General features: G+C 42.1%; 1 protein-coding gene across 1 annotated transcript in view; it reads right to left on the bottom strand.

Moving 5' to 3' along the window:
- The window catches only part of LOC138978487 (E3 ubiquitin-protein ligase MIB2-like), a 29,611-nt gene that overhangs the window by 5,790 nt on the left and 2,830 nt on the right, over positions 1 to 20,991 (bottom strand). The window contains exons 2-17 of the mRNA XM_070351229.1: positions 14,687 to 14,907; positions 14,366 to 14,537; positions 13,108 to 13,214; positions 12,143 to 12,337; positions 10,978 to 11,402; positions 10,075 to 10,173; positions 9,646 to 9,747; positions 8,076 to 8,409; positions 7,431 to 7,585; positions 6,842 to 6,990; positions 5,916 to 6,072; positions 4,000 to 4,154; positions 3,413 to 3,542; positions 2,594 to 2,699; positions 956 to 1,044; positions 397 to 557 (exon numbers count right to left, since the gene is read on the bottom strand). Coding sequence (XP_070207330.1) covers positions 397 to 557; positions 956 to 1,044; positions 2,594 to 2,699; positions 3,413 to 3,542; positions 4,000 to 4,154; positions 5,916 to 6,072; positions 6,842 to 6,990; positions 7,431 to 7,585; positions 8,076 to 8,409; positions 9,646 to 9,747; positions 10,075 to 10,173; positions 10,978 to 11,402; positions 12,143 to 12,337; positions 13,108 to 13,214; positions 14,366 to 14,537; positions 14,687 to 14,894 — 2,744 coding nt within the window. The 5' untranslated portion in view covers positions 14,895 to 14,907. The remainder of the gene's footprint in view (positions 1 to 396; positions 558 to 955; positions 1,045 to 2,593; positions 2,700 to 3,412; positions 3,543 to 3,999; positions 4,155 to 5,915; positions 6,073 to 6,841; positions 6,991 to 7,430; positions 7,586 to 8,075; positions 8,410 to 9,645; positions 9,748 to 10,074; positions 10,174 to 10,977; positions 11,403 to 12,142; positions 12,338 to 13,107; positions 13,215 to 14,365; positions 14,538 to 14,686; positions 14,908 to 20,991) is intronic.

Genomic DNA, 20,991 nt, shown 5'->3' with positions numbered 1-20,991 from the left:
TCTAACTATAATGTGCTGCTTCTTGATAAAGAGGCAAAAACAAAATATAAAAAACTCTGGACTTTAATTGTTGTAATCAATGCTTTGTTGAGATTCTTTTTTCCCAAAGATAATCTAGTCATTATTCAAACATATAATTGACCAAAGTACATAGTTTGTGTTGGAATGATGTATTGCGCTTACAAATACATGGCTGTTCGCTCCCTTTGCCGTTCTTAGCATGTAATTACACATACTGTTACACATGCATTATGTCTGTAGTCCTTAGCATTAAGTGCAACATAAGGCATGCAAATGTCTAGTTCCGTCTTCTTCTATTTTGAAAAGAAAACCCGTTTTGGGTACGCTTTGCTGCAGACGTAAGCCAGTGACACCCAATGCCCATCGTATGTTTACCTTTGCTGTAAGAACTTCATGATATTCTCTTGCACTTCCCTGTGTGCGTAAGACATGGGTGTCTTCCCTTCATCGTCTTCTAAATCCAAGATGGCACCGTTCGAAAGCAGAAGACGGGCAACTCTCGTGCGCTGTTCAATTGCTGTGTCACGTGACACGTCCTGATAACAAAATCAAAAAAGAGACACATACGTGTTTTATCAAAAACAAACAAACAAACAAAACCACCCTGCAAAATATAGATTCTTGCATGCGACGTAGTTAACCGTTTTAGAACAAGAAGGTGAGTATGTGTCGTACAACATTCAAGCGTAGTATCACATCACACGTCCTGATAATATAACATAACATAACATATAACCCTACCTAACCTAACCTAACATAACAAACCTTACATACCATAACACAGATTCCAACTACATAAAGTACACTACTGCACGCACAGCTACACCTACCCACGACATAACTTCACAAACAAGCAATCAGGCAACCGACCAAATAGCCAGTCAGCCAAGCAGCCAACCATAAGAAAAAACAAAGAAACAAAGAAAATCCTTACCTCGTCATCCCTGTCGCGTTCCAAACTCTTGCCCATGGCCAAGTGGAGAGGGGAATGGCCATTAACATCCGTCACGTTCACTGTAGCTCCTAATACAACGCAAAAAAGGTAAATAAATGAGTAGGTGAATGGAGAAATAGGCGCAAGTTATCAATAAGTATACCCCCCTCTGCTTCTTTCTCTCTGCAAACGTGTAGGGATAGTTATTTTTCGGTAACTTACCCAACAACCAAAATCACTTACCCAACAACGGGCCTGAATCCTCGATAGCTCACAGGTTGACGAGCTAGACTTTGAGGGAACTACTTTAGCGATTGAAAAGTTCCGAACGCTCTAATGTACGAAATATACATCTCTAGACCAAACAATACAAACATACTGCATTAATTCTAAACTTGCACTACAGGCTTGAACACATGAATCTCCATATAAAATCCATGAGTTTGGTTGTTTTCTAAATCCAAATCTAACGATCAGTGCAGAGAAACTCGCTTTAGATCTCTTATAAGTGCAAGCAAACTTCCAAGGCAAGTAACTCTCGTACTCTGTCTAGCGATAAGAGTAATTCCCCTTCCAAATTTTCTGAACCGAGTTGCTTGGACAAAAGACTGCAATCGGACGGTTAGTTTTCGACAATATTTCATTTTATAAACAGATCACACTCAACCAAGTGCACCCATCTCATCAACTTAAAGAACATACAGCGGTTTCATACATTATTTTGCCCCAGAAAACTGAACTTCATACAGTTTTTAACGTTGGAACACGGGTGCAAAAGTTCGTCTGCTAGTCTCATTGGAAGAAAGAACATTTCCTAAGCGATACCAAAACATGAACAGAACATACACTATCTGCCTTTACTGCAACAGCAGAATAACAACATAACTGTGTACTTGATTTTAGTCCAAAACAGGGAAACTGACAAGAAGTGTTGACATAATTGAATGATTTTCCCTGAACTAGCCTAAACAACCGCGCATTATGCAATCGCTTGCGCAGGTAGACTGGTTGAGTGAATAGGATTCGATCAAACGTTCGCACAAAAACTCCTCTTTTCTTTGAATAACCGAAGAAAGGAAGAATAAAGAGGTTACATACCTCGTCTCAGTGATTATTAAAAATAATATTCTCAGTTCGCGGTCATGAAAAAGCTCGCTGAAGCTCGCATTTTTCATGATCCGCTAACTTCGACAATTATTTTTAATAATCACTGAGACTCGGCATGTAACCTCTACATATATGAATGAATAGATGAATAAATAATTATATATTGAATCAATCAACTTGAATCAATCACCCAATACGTAACAAATGCGTCAGTACCGTTAAGGTACCTGTATATACACTACATTGGGGTGTGCACGTAAAATATGCCACGATTGACAAAAAGGTCTTTCCTGACAAAAATGTATAGGCATAGATAAAAAATGTCCACCAAATACCCGTGTGACTTGGAATAATAGGCCGTGAAAAGTAAATATTCGCCGTAATGGCTTGAGATTTACTGGCCGATGTGAATGCGTGATATATTGTGTACAAAATTCCATCTCACACGGCAGAAATGAATATGTAAAGTGCTTAGAGAACGTCAAGCGCTATATAAATCTCCCATATAATTATATATATGTATATACGTACCAAGTCCAATTAGAGCCTCCGCGGATTTGAAGTTGCGTCTCTTGCACGCGAGATGTAGAGGAGTTAACTGCCTCCTTCCGTCACCAATGTCAATTGTCGCCCCTCCCTGGCGAACACAGATACAGTGTTGATATAGTATTCATACACAGTCTACACCCTACACTAAACACTAATCAAAAAGCACTGACATGATGCAGTATCTTTAAATCTGTTCGAGGCAACGTCCTTGATAATGCTGAAGACGGTGTTGTTGTTGATAATGAAAATGCGGATTATGCTGCTGCTACTGTTGTGATGGTGATGATGCCGGTGGCGATGCTGCTGCTGCTGGATGATGAAAAAGAACGGAATCACTAAAAGCAGGAAGGAAGGGGGCGTTAGGGAGTACGATGATTGGGATGAGGAGGAGGAGCATCCTCACAAGCACAACAACCACCACCACCACAACAACAACAACAACAACAACAAAACCACCACCAACAACAACAAGAACAACAACAGCAACAACAAGAACAACAAAAACAACAACAACAGCACCACCAACAACAACGACAACAACAACAACAACAAAACCACCACCACCACCAACAAGAACAACAACAGCAACAACAACAACAAAACCAACACCATCACCAACAAGAACAATAACAACAAGAAGAAGAAGAAGAAGAAGAAGAAGAAGAAGAAGAAGAAGAAGAAGAAGAAGAAGAAGAAGAAGAAGAAGAAGAAGAACAACAACAACAACAACAACAACAACAACAACAACATCAACAACAACAACAACAACAACAACAGCAACAACAAGTCTTACAGACTCACCAGGAGAACCAGAATACCAACAGATTCCACGTGGTCGTTATTGGCAGCGATGTGCAGAGCCGAGTATTCTCCGTTCAACAAGTCGTCCACCGGCGGACACCCCTCGCTTGAAATAATTGCCTCGACACATCTGGTGAAACAGGTTAGGGTTGAAGTTTATAAACAACGCCATATATTTATGTCAGGTAATCATAGGTGAATGATCGAAACCCAAAAGCATATCATCTGGAAAGGATTAGGCCTTTAGCGTGTGTTGAAATGGAAACAAATGTAAGTAGGTTTGTGTGTGTGCGTGTGTTGTAGTTTGATCTGTTTTGTGTTTGTTAATCTGCATAATTATATTCCTTTCTCAAGAAAATAAAATGGACCAGATAAAGTTTAGTGTCGCGGGCATAAAAGTAAGTGCTCTTCTGGCTACTATGAACGCATTATGTATAATGTATCTATACGCTAGTTTCTTTCGGGCGCTCTGTCTTTTCAATGTCTTTGGGTAATGCTTTTACGTATTATGCTAGTATTCAATCGATATAATAAAGCCGTGAATGTCTATGCCTATACCTATACCTATGTCTATGTACAATACCTACCCTGCGTGTCCTTTGAGAGCAGCAAGCTGTAACATGTTGAAACCATTGCGGTTCAGGACCTCACGGTTCAAGTGAGGGACTTTTAGTAGGATCTCCACAATGTTTTGGTTCCCCTTCTCGATGGCATCAAACAGTGGCGTGTCTTGTGCAAAATCCTGTGTCAGATAAAACAAAAACCGGATCATTTAGTAAGATCTCCACAATGTTTTGATTTTAATTTTTTATGGCATCAAATAGTGGTGTGTCTTGTTCATAATCCTGTGTCAGATTCAACAAAACAAAACAAAAACCGGATCATTTAGTAAGATCTCCGCAATGTTTTGATTTTAATTTTCTATGGCATCAAATAGTGGTGTGTCTTGTTCATAATCCTGTGTCAGATTCAACAAAACAAAACAAAAACCGGATCATTTGGTAGGATCTCCACAATGTTTTGATTTTAATTTTCTATGGCATCAAATAGTGGTGTGTCTTGTTCATAATCCTGTGTCAGATTCAACAAAACAAAACAAAAACCGGATCATTTGGTAGGATCTCCACAATGTTTTCATTTTCATTTTCTATGGCATCAAACAGTGGTGTGTCTTGTTCATAATCCTGTGTCAGATATAACAAACAAGCGGCTCATTTAGCGGGATTTCTACAATGTTTTGATTTTCATTCTCTATGGAGAGTGTATTTTGCATAATGCTGTATCAGATATGATAAAGAGCGGATCATTTGACAGGATCGCCACAATGTTTTGATGTCCATTCTTAATGGACACACTGGAGTGTTGTGTTCACAATCCTGTACCAGCTAGATACCGCACTCGATACTAAAATCACAAGTCTAGAGTTCAGAGCGGTTGAAGTACAGAACTAGCAGCAGGATCTTCGCAATGCTTAGGTTCCAATTCGCCATGGCATTGAATCCATCCAGTGTCAGGTATCACAACAAATTATATATGGCACCAAGCGTGTGTGTGTGTTTGTGTGTGTGTGTGTGTGTGTGTGTGTGTATGTGTGTGCGTGCGTGCGTGCGTTCGTGCGTGCGTGCGTGCGTGCGTGCGTGTGTGTGTGTATGTGCGTGTGTGTGTACTTGTGTGTGTGCGTGTGTGTGTTTGTGTGTGTGTGTGTGTGCGTGTGTGTGTACGTGTGTGTGTGCGTGTATGTGTGTGTGTACGTGTACGTGTGTGTGTGTGTGTGTGTGTGTGTGTGTGTGTGTGTGTGTGTGTGTGTGTGTGTGTGTGTGTGTGTGTGTGTGTGTGTGCATAGGCCTGTATGAAATCAAACCGATTCTATGATTGGTCAGTTTTCCTAAACCCATCAACGATAACTGTACATCTAATTTTCGTCGAGCTTCGAACTGGCTTCAATCGGTTGTCAATCCCCGATAAAGACTTTGAACTTTGGTAAAAGCATATCAATATGGAGACAAGACTCAGAGGCAGAACTAAAGAGGCAAGGCAACAAATGGACAGGAGAGGAAAGAACAGCCCAGAGCAGAGTGCACTGGAGAACCGTCGTCAATGTCCTATGCTCCGCTGGGGGTAAACGGCCTAAGTAAGTAAGTAATATCAATACAGTGGAACCCCCCTTTTAAGACCTCCAGAAATCTGTGAAATTCAGGTCTTTAGAAAGAAGGGGTCTTAAAATGGGGGTAAATTTACAGAGGATATGAACAGAAAATCTGAAAAATGAAGGTCTTAAAAGAGGGGAGTCTTAAAGTGGGGGGGGGGGTCTTCAAATGGGAGGGGGGGTCTTCAAATGGGGGTTCCACTGTATTCAATAAACATCACAGACCTTGTAAATCCGAAAACAAAGAGACTGCCAACGTTCCAAAATTCAGAATAAAAAAAAACCAAGAAAGGTAGGTTGTTGGAACGTTTGTTATTGACAAAACATTACATTCACAAATATATCGACCCAACAGACCTTGGCATTGACATCAGCGCCATTAGCGACGAGGACTTGGAGTGCTTGAGGCAGGTTCTCAAAAGCCGCCTCGTGCAATGCTGACCGCTGTCTGTGGTTGGACACGTTGGGGTCAGCACGCCGTCCTAGCAACAGCAGGGCGATTTCCTCTTCTTGACTGAAAGTACACACATTGGACTCAGAATCCCATGCAGAGAGATATGCACATGAAATTAACCTAATTTTATTTTACAAAAAAACCACACCCGTAACTCATTTGTATATGGAGGCTTTTAACGTGATTTTCTAAATAATGATTTTAGAAGAAATAAAGAAATAAACTGAAATGTTCATTTCATTTTATACTTCATCGTCTCACTTTTGGGAATATCGGGTCGCTTCATCCCAGTGGAAAGCTAACAGCAACAAGAGTCGCGCAACCCAACCGTGGCTGTGGGTGTCAAAGGGTAGTCAGCCTTCTGCACTTCTGGCAGTATGAACAAGGTCTTTTAACGTGATACGGCGGTTACACAAGGATGGGACAAGGATACTTTCAAGCTTGCTTCGTCATCCCGGCCTGGGTTGGAACCTCTGACCCGAGGATCCAGAGTTCTACTAACTGAGCTATCGGACCCTCACAAATGTTAGTACTGCTGTTTTTGTTGTTGCCTGGAATTGATTTATTTTGGGGCGACTGTGAGTTTCGAAATGTATGATTTCAATAAGGATTTCAATCATGCCTCTCCTTTTATGTAACAACGAAGAGTTTCCGTTTGCTTCAAACGTTATGCCCTTGATACTAAAGCTAGACTCTGGAAACGTACATCATCGCTGTCAAATTATTTCATTAAATGTGTTACCACCTTTCACGTCCTGTTTACATAATTCAGATTCTAAATCTCTGGCAAGTTACAGAGTATGTAAATCAAGCTGTTGTAGCGCATTACCTATCAAGCGATATGTGCAAGGCTGTTCTTCCTTTTTCGTTGCGAAAGTCAATCTCAGCACCCAAATCCAGCAGTCGGGTCACAATCTCGCGTTGACCTTTGTGACATGCATACATCAGTGGAGACAACGTTTGGATTGTCTTCGTCATCTGCAGACATAATAAATGCAACTATGCAGGACATAAAGTGGCATAAGAATTAAGTCTGTTACCCGGAAGAGAAAACCATTAGTAAAAGGAACATCTTTTCGCTAGAGTGTAAATCTTATAATTCCGTTAATATATAACCTCTGCCATTACTGCCTGCTAAATTGTATGTTCATGCAGAAGTATCTCCAGCATGGCAAGTGATCGATAGACCCAACAATCTTTCACGCGACACATACAGATAGTCGCAGATTTAGAGCATGTTAGTGCTGCAAATAATTAGTGTGCTGCTACTACTGCTGCTGCTGCTGCTGCTGCTGCTGCTGCTGCTGCTGCTGCTTCTGCTTCTAATGATGATGATGATGATGATGATGATGATGATGATGATGATGATGATGATGATGATGATGATGATGATGATGATGAAAGAAATAAACTCTCACCAAGGACATATTAGTCTGCAGAAGCGTCTCCACTGCATTGGCCTCTCCTCTAGCAATGGCGGAAAAGAGAACCTTCATTTGAGGGTCATCACCGTCACTTCCGCTTCCACCGCTGTCCATCATTCCAAGCATCCTTAGCATAGCTTTCCATTGGCCTGAAAAGAGTTTAAAATACGGGTTCATAGCTTTCAAAAGACATCGTTAAGATATGTATCAAATTAATTTGTTTTGTGTGGTAACAGAACATTTGTTTGCCCCCTCATCTGAGAAAATTTCTGATTATCAAGGATGTTTCTCTCCGTTTGATGTTGTTGTTAATTTCGATCCGACATGAACCGAAAATGTGGGCTATTTCTAGAGACGCTTATACACCTTAGCTCTCAAAAGGTCTCATTCTTTAAAATTCGACCGACCATAGGCACATGAAGTGGGGCGGGCAATGAGGAAGGGGAAGAAGAAGGAGGGAGAGGGACAGAAGGGGGGGGGGGGGCAGGGGATGGGGGGGGGGGGTGCTTAGGGCAGGGGGTTGAGCTGCCCTACCTCATGATTATAAACAAGTTACGTCACCTTATGCCTTCGAATTCGAAAATGACAAAACAAACAACAATAAAATAAAATTAAAATTAAAAAGCATGTAGGACTTACCACTATCGCTGTCATTGTCACTGTTACGTTTATCCGCCCTCCCACCATTATCACCTCCGTCGTTCTTGAACACAGATCCCCCAGTTGCACCACCACCGCTACCACCTCCTCCTCCTGCAACTCCAGACGACCCACTGCTGCTGTCTGCAGTTGCGGCGGCTGCGCTCTTAGCCCGCCTGGCGGCACCAATCGCACCCACTGGGTCCACGGTAGCGCCGGGGGAAGGGACGCAGCAGGCTTTGGCCAGTCGGAAGGTCTGGTAGTGACCGAAGTTGACCATCACCGAGTCATTTCTGTCGTCCACGGAGACTATACGTCCTACGCTGCCGCACACCTGGAGAAATAGTTACGGTCCTGTTAAGATATCAGTAGAAGAATGTTCATTGTACATGATTTATTGTGCGCTGTGTATCTATCTGCATGGTATTGTCCGTAAGTGGCTAATGTGTTGCTGTAAGTTATTGTCAGAATGTGTATGTATTTGATGTTTAAGTAGTATATTTTGATTTATATTCAACAGTTTATATTCAACAGTTTATATTTACAGTTATTGTCAGAATGTATATGTATTTGATGTTGAAGTAGAAAATTGTTATTTATAGTTAATGTGTAAAGCGCGGAGAGCGCCGGTTACTGTGGCTCGCGCTATATAAGCTGTCGTTATTAGTATCAGTGCGATTTTTTTTTTTTTTTATTTTTTTTTTTTTTTACATATACCTTATATCTGTGTGAGCGAATGTGTTCGGTGTGTCACTGTGGCATAGATAGCTTTCTTAAACTGCAAGTGAAATGAAAAAGGCCCATGTGCTGTATATACCTGCTTTTAAGCCCTCTCTGTACAAATCTGAATCACCTTTTTTAACCCTTGATTTTATAAAGTGGCCCTGAAATGTTATCACTTTTTATAAAGTACCTTTTTGGAAAATAAACGTATACTTTTAACATCCTACTCCCAATGCTTGCTGGAGACAACGGGTGCCAAACCCAATCATATTAAATCAGACTATCTAGAAGAAGAATTTACCCCTCTAAACAAACTTTTATCATCACCACTCCTGCCCACCCCGTCATCCTCCCCTCTTCGCTCACCCTTACCAGCTCCTTAGCGTATCACCAATTCTTGTCCCAAATAGAAACATTTTCTGAGAGGACGTTAACTCCCCCCTTTAGTTAGCATATCAGTGAGAAGAGCATAATAATGTGAAACTGGAGTGTGCGTTGTTTACCAAAATAGACTGTTCAAGTTCTCCCCACAAGGCTCAGTACCTTACCTCATGCGGGGCAAATCCATCACATCAGCTTGTCAGGTTACCATCTTCTTTTTGTTGGCCTTTGTGTTTGTCTGTTTGTGATCCTGATGAAGCTTTCATAAGCGAAAATTCGTATTGTATTGTGCTGTCCTTTGACATGTTTTAATTATGACAATTTAATATTGACAATATTAATTCTTTTGTTTTCTAACTTTATGTTACCATCTGTATCTTTGTGGAAGTAAATGCAGAATTGTGTATGTTATTTATATTTCTAATGTCAATCATACATTCCCTGAGGCTATTTCCGAGATGTTTACCTCCGCAATCTGCTGGTTCCAGGCGATGTGTTTGTTGAGCAATTTCACTTGGTCTGGGTCGGTTCGGACGCGAACAACGTCACCTTCCTTGAATGGCGTCACCTGTGGCCAAAAACGAGAGAAAACAGATGTTTTAGTTGATTAGGGATTAATAGAGTTGGTAAAATGGCAGGGGACAGAAAAGCAGGCGTCCACTGCGTCAGTTTAATGTCATATAATGCTCCGGCCATTACTTTGAATATATCACAGCTACTGCCCTTTTAAGTAACATGCCTTTACAATATGGGCACGTTCATAAATGCTTATAAATGCACTTTTCTGTCGCCTACTTAGCTAACTCTAAGGTTTTCTAGCTGTTTAAAAGGACAGCGTCGATTTGTGTGAGGTTGTTTTGTTGTGTTTGTTCGATGATGTGACACTGTTAGGTACCTTGACGAGAGCGAGCGGGTTGAACCTGTAGGGCAGGGATGTAAACCTGACCATGATGCCTGTGGTTACCTCTGTCACTTTTCCCTTCTGGCCTATCCTCTGCACAAAGAAGACAACAGCATTATTATCAATATGCGTGTGTGAGAGAAGGTAAGTAACGTATACAGCCTACGTACGAGGTGTCTGGGAGTACCACCGCGCGGAGGGGTTCTGCGGGCATCGCAGCAAAAAAAGAAAAAAAGAGGGACATTTTGCTCGGGTTCGCGAGGCAGATGCCAGACAGCAACACTTTGTCTATATACTGTATACCCTTCCTCTTGTTTAAACTAAAGTATAAACTAACAGGTTTGCGCATTGAGTAGGAACACGGTACGACTCCGCTTGCCCGCATGAGAAAAAAACAGCAGTCCTGCTGCTTACTGTGTTAACAAGTTTGTGTTTGTTTTCTTAGTGATTTTTGCTTATTAACATAGGCATCAGTTACACAATGAATTCAGTAAAACACCCCCATTGTACAGGGTACACAGCTAGCCTGTGTGCGTTTTGTCCAAGAGAAACGAGTATTATTTTTGGTGAAGAAAAATATCCTGTTAAGATCTCTGGGAAGGTGATTGACAACAACATGATAATGCAGGAAGGAAGATGAAATCTTAACTAAAAAAAAAAGTAAACAAAACATAAACACATTCAAATACAAACATATAGTTTGATACTCATTTCGCTGGTTGAGATGTTTGTTCTACATTAAACAATAAAAAAAGAAGCCCAATCTTAAGTTTCAGTTTGATTATGATTATACAGAGAAAACGTGATTACTATCTGCGCAATTTCCAATGAGGGTATCCGTTCGTACTCGGTCTAAGCGAGGCAGTGCATAGTTTTCAAGGATTTTGACTCCCTCACCTTGATCATGCTGTCAGAAACTCCTCCAAAATCTTCCTGTAAGTCCCTCAGCTTGTTCTCGTTCACTCCAATCATCACATCGTCCCCGTCAACGAACGACAACTGTTCTTCGATCTCCGGAGTGTCCTCCCCTCCAGAAGCCATTGAACTTCCGGCAACTGCTCCGCCATCTTGGATTGTATCTGAAGTCTGTGACGTTCCCGAGGACTGTTGCGACTGGGTTGATCCTGAAATCGATAATGAGGTGATGGAAGGGGTGCTGTCGTTGCTGTTGCTGGTAGTAGTGGTGGCGGTGGTTGAATCGCTTTTATCTGTTGGTGTTGTCGTTGTAGGTGTGGGGCGTGAACTGCCGTTCGTAGTTGTCGAGGGTTTAGTTTTGGTAAAGGCTTCTTTTGGTGCCAGTGGGTACGGTAAATTGGCGACGTCTGCACGAGAAACGAAAGCTATAGTGCAACCTGCCAACCATTTCAGATGAATTTCCTTTTGGCTTTAGGCCTAACAAAAAATAGGTGTGGTTACGGTAACCCGACCTACCCTATTTTTAGGGGCCGACCCTATAACTTTTTATTACATTTGTCAAAACAAAAAAACAAAAAACAAAAAAACGAGTGCAGAAAACGCAATGAAAGCGACAGCGCTCGAGTCGCACACTTATTTCCCTGTCAAGTAGGTTTAATTTGTACACATTAGAAAAAAAAGTTTAAAAAAAAACAAGTGATTGCCTACCTTCCTACCCTATTTTTGTTTAGCTATGTTACCTTAACCACACCTTTTTTTTTTGCCTTATCTACCCACGCACACAATAAAACACGAGCGTCGGAGACATTGCCGCACAATATGTAAGTGTTCCCTGTTATCGGCGAAAACCCGACTGGAGCTGACTTAACACTCCACGCCAAAGGCTGAAAAGAAAGTTGTCTTTTTTCTTGTACACCTACCCCTACGCCACCCCTTATACACATACACACATACCTACTTTCCTCTGGTGTAGGTATTCGCTTGGGAGAAGTGGGATGATGGCAGTGCTATTTCGCGCAGAGGATAATTTTTTGCTAAACGATTATCGAATTGTTTATATAAGTCACGTCTATAGTATCGCAAGTTCCTTTCATTCTTCATTTATTTTCAAATGTACAGAATCAGTTCAAACAAACAAAAGTCGTACCCAGCAATGGCAGATGATCTCTGTAGTAAAACAGTCCCGTTTCTTCCTCAACACATATGACGTCAACGTTGCCTTGGAAACCCAGGCGGTAGCTGTTTGTGAAGCCACGTGACCACCGCACGCGCACAAGGTTCCGCGAAGAGTCCGGAGCGACATTTTCGTATGCCTCCATTTCTCCATTTGCACCAGGACCTCCTGAGAGCAGTAAAAAAACAAAAACAATACAGAAAAACAGTTACAAATTAAAAAAACCCACAAATAACATTAGAGAAAGGAGGGGTAATAATTGTAATAGAAATTAAGATACAAGAGTGTTTTTTTCTGCATCAGCTTCAACACAGTCAATTTCAAGTCAGTACAAACATGGTTTGTTAATTGTATTAGTGCCAGACACTGAATTAGAAACACGTAAGCTACACTAACAACAAACATGTTGGACTCCGTGCAAGATCTTATTCTGAAATCACCGACTTTTAACACACCGATCTATAAACCTGGAGGCACAACGAAAGAACACAGAACGAGAAAACGGCAAAGAAGTAGCCTAAGTATGCCATGTGCCAAGCTATATAATTTATTCTCTTCGATGTACTGCGAGGATGATCCTACACACATAACTTACACGAATGCTCAAGACTGAAACGGTTTAAAGAAAACGCCAAAGAGGTGAGAAGCTAAACGTCAGAGAATGTAAGGGAAGAAGATGTGATTATAAAGTGGCAACATCTCTGCACAGGTCAGCTTTCTTCCATATCAAGTCATCAACGTTTTCAACGTTGTATTGTCGCGTTCATTAGTGATCTTATAAACAAAGAGAAGGAAGCGCTCTAAACTGATTCATAAGACATGTGTACTATAATAAGTGAGAGTTATTCGGAACCATTCTCCTGGCACCTGAGAGAATGGCAAGCATCGAAATGAACAAGCGACTTTCATCCTCATCACAAGTTCATTAGGTTACTAACCGTCTTGATCTCCCCACATCCAATCCGGGCCCCGCGTGACCTTTGCTCCCGGAACTGTACCCATTGACCTCATCCTGACGCTGACCTTTCTCTTCTTCACTGATAGGCTGAAACATGAATCACGTGAATGAATCAACCAATCCGAGCATTGTCAACGTGAATATGCCCCTGTTGCTATACCGCCGGTCATATCCACCAAACAATTAATAATATCATTTGGGAAGCAAACCAATTTGTTTGCCTGCTGGCTTGTGTGATAAGCATTAATTGCATGTTGGCCTGAGGATTTAATTAAATACGTGGAGCCAGATGTTTCGCCTATGATCAGCCAAATATTCCCGTTAGCACTTGACGAAAGGGGTCCTGATTTGGTCTATTATGGTCCGCTGGACCCGAAAAACAACAGCTAACTAACTAACTTAACGAAACAGTGTCACAACGGCAGTAGACGCACATTTTTTTAGTCCTTCATTAGTGTTACCATTTTCATACAACTGTCGCATATAGGCTTAATCATGAGACAGACCGATCTATGCATCTCTCTGTATTTCATTAGTTACGCAAAAATATTCCCTTTTCAATCAATATCAATCAATATGAGGCTTATATCACGCGTAATCCGTGGGTACAGTTCTAAGCGCTGGGATTTTTTTTATTTTTTTTAATGCAATTTATATCGCGCACATATTCAAGGCGCAGAGATTTATTTATGCCGTGTGAGATAGATTTTTTTATTTTTTTTTACACAATACATCACGCATTCACATCGGCCAGCAGATCGCAGCCATTTTGGCGCATATCCTACTTTTCACGGCCTATTATTCCAAGTCACACGGGTATTTTGGTGGACATTTTTATCTATGCCTATACAATTTTGCCAGGAAAGACCCTTTTGTCAATCGTGGGATCTTTAACGTGCACACCCCAATGTAGTGTACACGAAGGGACCTCGGTTTTTCGTCTCATCCGAAAGACTAGCACTTGAACCCACCACCTAGGTTAGGAAAGGGGGGAGAAAATTGCTAACGCCCTGACCCAGGGTCGAACTCGCAACCTCTCGCTTCCGAGCGCAAGTGCGTTACCACTCGGCCACCCACCCGAACACCTCGTTTTAAAGGTCATTCCTGTAATTGTAGAAAGCTACTATGCAGTCAACTAAAATGTGTCATGTTAAAGACTCTTTAGTTGAATTAAATCATGCATTAATACAAATGATGAATGACGCAATTTTCATTTTTCAAGGATATGTGTAACATACCCATCGCTTTTGTAGTGATCGAAACGCAGAAATCGATGACGTATTTCATGTTTGTCGTCACTGTAGCACTGAGGGCAGAGGTCACATCCTGTGCAGTCCTCACATCTCCATAACATCCCGTAGATATGTGTCTCACCGCACTCTGAGCACTTCGTGTCTGGGTGGCGGACACCTGGCCAAGAAAAGGAATTATCTCAAACGTATCAACATTTTAAAAAAAATACTGTAGTTTGTGTGTGTGTGTTTGCGTTTAGAGGGCCAGTGTAAATATTACATTGGCCAACACTATGTGAATTTGATACAACAGTAATAATACTTTACCAGCTTGTGCAGTATCGAAGATCCTCAGGTCGAACTTGCCGTCAGCCCCCGCTCTGCACGTCACTTCCTGTCCGTTGTCCCACAGTACGCGCACCTTGCCGTTGCTAAGCAACTCTTTGAGCGTGCCCAGGTGCCCCTCTCCTCCATCCGTATCTCCCTCCTCCCAGTCCGGTCCACGCATCACGCGAATTCCCACAGCTCCAGTCATGATCACTGTTTACCTGGTGGGAATAAAGAGCATCGTTATGGAACAAAATGACGAATTTTGGAACTTTAACAGTCTGAATTTTGGAAAGTTATTCTAAATGTTGGAACGTTACTATTCTGTTTTATCTAATATAAACAGTTAGCAGTCTATCCGATTTTGAACAAAATGACGATTTAAAAAAAAAATGTACTCATCCGTACATCAGACATACATGTCAAGGCACCAAACCAGCCCCCGGTCCAGTCTCCTGAGAGTCAAATAATGTCAGTGCAACTGATATCAAATAACAGCAACTTTTAGTTCATCGTAGCCACAATTTATGTGATTAATTTGCTGCTAGAAAAAAACAGTTGTTACCAGAGACGTGGACACACAAACCCAGGAAAATAAACTGGTTTTCATTATCAGTCTTCATAAGGCACAAACAACAAGAAGAAGAAGTCATTAAGGCTTTCCTTTGTGAGGTTCGGTTCCTGCGTGTCTTCTACCTATTTACTTCTTTTTCTCTTTTTACTTCGTTTTTTCTTCTTTTTTTGCTTCCGTCATTGAAAAAGGCTGTCGATACCGATTTATTTTTTCTATCTCCTTTTTTTCTATGAACTAGTTTCGGTTTATACTGTGTGTATCTGGTAATTACATTTTTCTTTAAAGATCATTATTGTACTTTAGTCTTTCTCAATCACAATCTCTAGTCCCTTATCAGCATTGATTAATTAGTTTCGGTGCAAGTGGTGATCGCGGAAAACTTAACACAGTGGCTGAGGAAAAGATGAAGTAAAAGTTTCTGATACTCCATATCAGCTGCACAGTTATTCTTGTTTTTCTTCTTTTGATCGATGGATGTGCTTGATGCATTATGTCTGTCAGAATGTCTATATATCTGATGTATCCATCTCTGTGTGTTCCCTTGGGGGGGGGGGGGGGGGAGGGGACGATGGGCTAATTGGAAATGTATTTTTGTTTGATGTTCAATTTATGTTTAAAAAAATCGAAACTAATACATCCATCAATGTTGTTGTTTTTACCTTATCCAATATTCCGTCAGTGTTCAAAACAAACCTCGTAACCACCATTTTTCTGATTTTCGTTTTTTTGCATCATTGAAATCGTAATTTTTTTTCCTACCTTCTGAAACAAAAATCAAATAAATATGTTGCCTAATTAGTTAATTAAGCTGCTGTAAACAAACCTCATAACTCAAACCCGTTTGCGCGGGCTTTCAACTTTACCACTTAAGGGATCTTACGAGGTTTTCTCGGAAAGTGGTGGTAATTTACAAACCTCGTATTGGCTTTTACGAGGTTTTCGTGAACTGTTTTGGTGGGAAATTGATCAAAACATCCGGGTTACGAGGTTTACGTCTACACGAAAGCAGCCTGGTCTTGAGAGAAACTGAATGGGACAAAGGTAAGTGCTCCATTTTCCTTGCTGAAAATACGAAGACAAGTCATTTAACTTGGCTTTTCCATTCCTAATTGAGCAATGTTAATTGTGCTTGATTGACTATGCCGTCCATGATATAGAAAAGAGAGACACAATTGTTTCTTCCAAGCAAATTTGGTTCCCGCTATAGCCCTACCGCCCCTTTCTCTCTCTCTCTCTCTCTCTCTCTCTCTCTCTCTCTCTCTCTCTCTCTCTCTCTCTCTCTCTCTCTCTCTCTCTCTCTCTCTCTCTCTCTTTCTCTCTCTCCTTCTCTCTCTGTATCTGTCTGTCTGTCTCTCTGTATCTGTCTGTCTGTTTCTCTCTCTCTTTCTTGCTCTCACTCTCACTCTTTCTCTCTCTCTCTCTCTCTCTCTCTCACACACACACACACACACACACACACACACACACGTCGCCACGCACACGCGAGCGAACAGGGGTACACGTGCATTCGTGATAGCGTTTTATTTACGATATTTCAATGTTTGTTTGTAACGTTCAACACTCATTTTCCTTTTGGAATACTGAACCGATGTTTTTGATTTACAGTTTAAAAAAATGATTAACATCACTCCGCCATCAAGCAGTGATGAAAACGACCTTTGGATCTGCGGCGTGTGTGGGGAAATGGCCAAAGACAGTGATAGCCTTGAAATGGACTTTGTTCTGAAAGATGAGCGAGTTGTGTTTGACACAGACGACACACCATGGGTTTACTGTATCCGCTGTCACAAGTATTTTCATGTGAGATGTGTTGACTTCGACACAGTCGAGATTGTTATCTTCTCTGGCAATCACTACGTCTGTACAATCTGCAGACAGTAAGAACGTTAAACATGAACTGTTCAATCCAAGGAACCGTCATTAGGAGCTTTCAAATACTAGGAGGACTTTCAGACAAAATTCTTATCTGCAGTGACACTCTTGAAGACGGTGCAGAGTCATTGTCTCCTGTCCTGCCTACCCATGAGGATGCGTAAGCCCCTGATCTTTTTTAGGACCTGCTATTGTCCCCTAGCTATCCCTTTTGTATCATGTCAAAGCGGGTCACCGTCCCTCAGCCCACCTGAATCTGGTCTGGGTGTTTCTCGACAGGACGCGCCTAGTCGTACGCTGTCAGATCGTGAACATAGTCAGACTGCTGAAGAGGTCTCTAAATATTAATGAGATCACAGGCAGCGACGACTTCTACCACCCTTGTGACGACGAAAATGAATCCACAAATTCCTATGAAATTCCAACGCCACTTGAGAGCCCTGTGTCTGGTAGCGGTGACACTATCCACAGGGCGCGCTCATACGTTAGGATGACAGTGAAACTTTGGTCATCACAGCAGACCTGCAGGTAGTGCTTCTCTCCCCCAGGTTGTTTACGAATGAGAACTACTATAAAAAATAAACCTTGCTGCCACAATTACACCCTGTATGATTTGGCAACACGAGGTGGTGTGTGTTATTATTGGCATGAGGGCAACGGTGAAGTGAACAGCAGTAACTTTGCGTCCTGCTTATTTGATTTTCTCCAGAATGTCCAAGGACGTCGTGAGACCCCTCTGCGTACAATCATCATCTATTCAGATAGTTGTGGTTATCAAAACAGGAATGTCACACTCTCGAACTGTCTTCTACACTTTGCCATCCGTACAAGGATTAAAGGGGATCAGAGGTATCTAGAAAAAGGTCATTTAAGGATGGAGGTTGATTCAGTCCACAGTGCCATTGAAAGAAAGCTGAGAGACCGTCAGGTCTACTGGCCCCCTGAGTACGTGGCAGCCGTACAAAGTGAAAAATCTCCACATTTTTTAAAGACTTTTCAAAGGTTCTCTACGTCAGATCGATCCGCCCAGTGTTATCCACACGTTACTGACATCAGGTCCCTCTGTACAGCCCATGTGGCACCATCAGTTACAAACTGATGTTTGCTGACAGATGGCAAGTCTTGCCCCACAGACCAGCCAAAGTTGCTGAACACGTGGTGATCCGAACCTCTACCAGCAGCCTGGACGCATCAAGAAGAAGAAGTGGCAAGACTTGCAGGAGCTGAAGCTGGTGCTCCCCACAGAGTACCATTCATTCTTCATAGCACTGCAGTATGAGTGACCTTTTTCTGAAGGAAACAACCGTTGGTTCAAGTTTGTGTTTGTTCAAACACTACTAGCCACACAAGTGAGTTGTGTTCATTGCTCAGCAACCTCATTGACTCTCAAGTTGAATTTGATATCGTTTGACATTTAAAATGATTTGACCGTGTTCTGTACATCTGTCAAGAATACAGACGAGATGTTGTTGTCGTTTGTTTCATTTCCCACACGTTGTAGTTACGATAACATGATACAAATCCAGTCTATACAAAAGCAACATAGATTATTCGTTTATTTGTATCATGCTTCAGAGGGGGATACAGTGAAGAGCAGTAATTGTTATCTATGGTCCGGATAACTAAACGATTTTTGTCCAATAACTATTTTTTATGCATGCTGCGTATTTTAATTTGCCGTAATAATTATGTGACCCTACCATTGTTTTTCTGTTCAGTTTTTGATGTCAAATTTGAGAGGCTACAAAAAGAAACCATATTCATAATGATTGCATTCAAATATAATTTTGTTTCTCCAACTTTTATTGACTTCCCCCATCTGTGTGTGTGCGTGCGTTGTGTGTGCCTGTGTGTGTAAAAGTGGACAATTTTACACCTCATTTACGAAGAAAACATGTATTCTAACACATACTGTTACCCTGAAAACCACGAATCTCCACACTTTTTGGACACCGTTTCGTGAGAAAACCTCGTATCAGCATTCATTGAAGCGTGGCGGCTTCATCTGACCATGAATTCTCAATTTCTTACCAGGAACGTACTTCTGGCATCATACAGATTCATCCCATATAAATAAAATGTTGGAATTTGAGTTTGTGATTTTTTAAAACAGTTTTTTTCATTTTTCTCAAAACAGCAAAAATGTTGATACGAGGTTTGTTTTGAACACCGACGATTTGCTGCTTTTATTTTTGAACTGGTGGGTTAAACACGCTTAATGTCAATTCAGTGACGGTACTGTTGATAGTTCAACATAAACTCAGAGGCAAAAGAAACGCAAATGCTGCAGTGAAGATGGCTTACCCATGAATTTTAATGTCGAATTAATTATTTCGGGTTAACAATAACAAGGAAACGAATTGACCGATACAAAAACCATACGGAAAAGTGTATTGGGATGAGAGCATGACGTGCCATGTTCCACTGAACACTGTTTGAAGACTGTTGCAAGTCAAAAGCGTGTTGCTCCTCCCTGGGCGTTGATGACTGGGGCGCACCTCCGGTACATGGAGAGGACGAGGTGATTAATTTGCTGCTGAGTGACCTGAGCCCACACCTGGGTCACGGCAGCACGCAGTTCTGCTGCTGTGCGGGGTCTCCGGGCAAGGGCATTAATCCTTCTTTGCATGATGTCCCAAAAGTGTTCGATTGGGTTGAGATCCGGAGATCGAGCAGGATGAGGCAGAATGTTCACGCTGTTGTGACGCAACCTGTCCTGGGTAGCACGTGCAGTATGGGGACGGGCATTGTCTTGCTGGAACAGGCAGTTCTGGTACCTCTGGACAAATGGAACCACATAGGGACGCAGGACTTGATTGATGTAGCGGTCTGCATTGACACCATTCCCACGACCTTGGCCGACGTTCTGAAAGACGACAGGTCCCACTCGCTAATTGACACCAATGGCGCCCCATATCATGACGCTGGCACCTCCCCATCGATCATGCTGCAGGATGTTATTGTTAGCAAACCGCTGTCCAGGTCTTCGCCAGATCCGGACACGCCCATCGCCAGGTTCCAGGCAAAAGCGCTTCTCGTCCGAAAAAAGAACCCTCCGCCAGTCCCGATGGCGCCAGTGGGCATGCTGCTGGGCCCAGGCTAGACGATCCAGGCGATGCTGAGCTGTCAAGACGGGACGTCGAGCAGGACGCCGATTTACCAGGTTCTGCCCACCAAGGCGTCGGCGTAGAGTTCTGGCACTGACGGGTTGTCCATGCACCCCAAATGTGTTACGGGCTGTGTTGGCGGCAGTTTCGAATGCATCTCGCTGGTGTTGATGGACAAGATGGCGATCTTGTCGGGCTGTTGTTACCCAGGGTCTGCCACGTCCTGGTAAGTCTCCGGGACTGTTATTGACATGAAAACGTTGCTGCAGGCGATAAACCGTGATGACATTTACTCCAAATGCCCTAGCAACTTGCTGAACTGATTGTCTGGCATCAAGTCTCCCGATCGCCTGTTGGCGCTGATCTGGTGATAGTCTCGGCATCGCGCCTGTGTCGCAGAAATGAATGTTGTAACAGTTTTGTGAGTATGGTACAGCTTGCCTGAACACTCTGAACACGAAAAGCTGCTTTTCCACATTGTGCATGTGCTGAAAGTGGTCCCCATGACGGTTTGGGATCCCCGTCAACAAGACCTCACGTGTGACCCAGATAACGGCAAACACGGTTCTGACAAGATAAGACCGCTAAAACAACACGTGCAGAACATGCTAGTATCATTATTTTCTTTTTATTTCAAGTCCATAAAGGTTTAATTAACGCATCCTTTATTTGCGTTTCTTTTGCCTCCGAGTATAGATATGGGCCGACTGTGCTAAGAAAAACAAGTCGCGTAAGGCGAAAATACAATATTA

The sequence above is a fragment of the Littorina saxatilis genome, linkage group LG10 (assembly GCF_037325665.1).
Source record: "Littorina saxatilis isolate snail1 linkage group LG10, US_GU_Lsax_2.0, whole genome shotgun sequence".
Taxonomy (NCBI): Eukaryota; Metazoa; Mollusca; class Gastropoda; order Littorinimorpha; family Littorinidae; genus Littorina; species Littorina saxatilis.
This window is presented reverse-complemented; position numbering and strand designations above follow the sequence as displayed.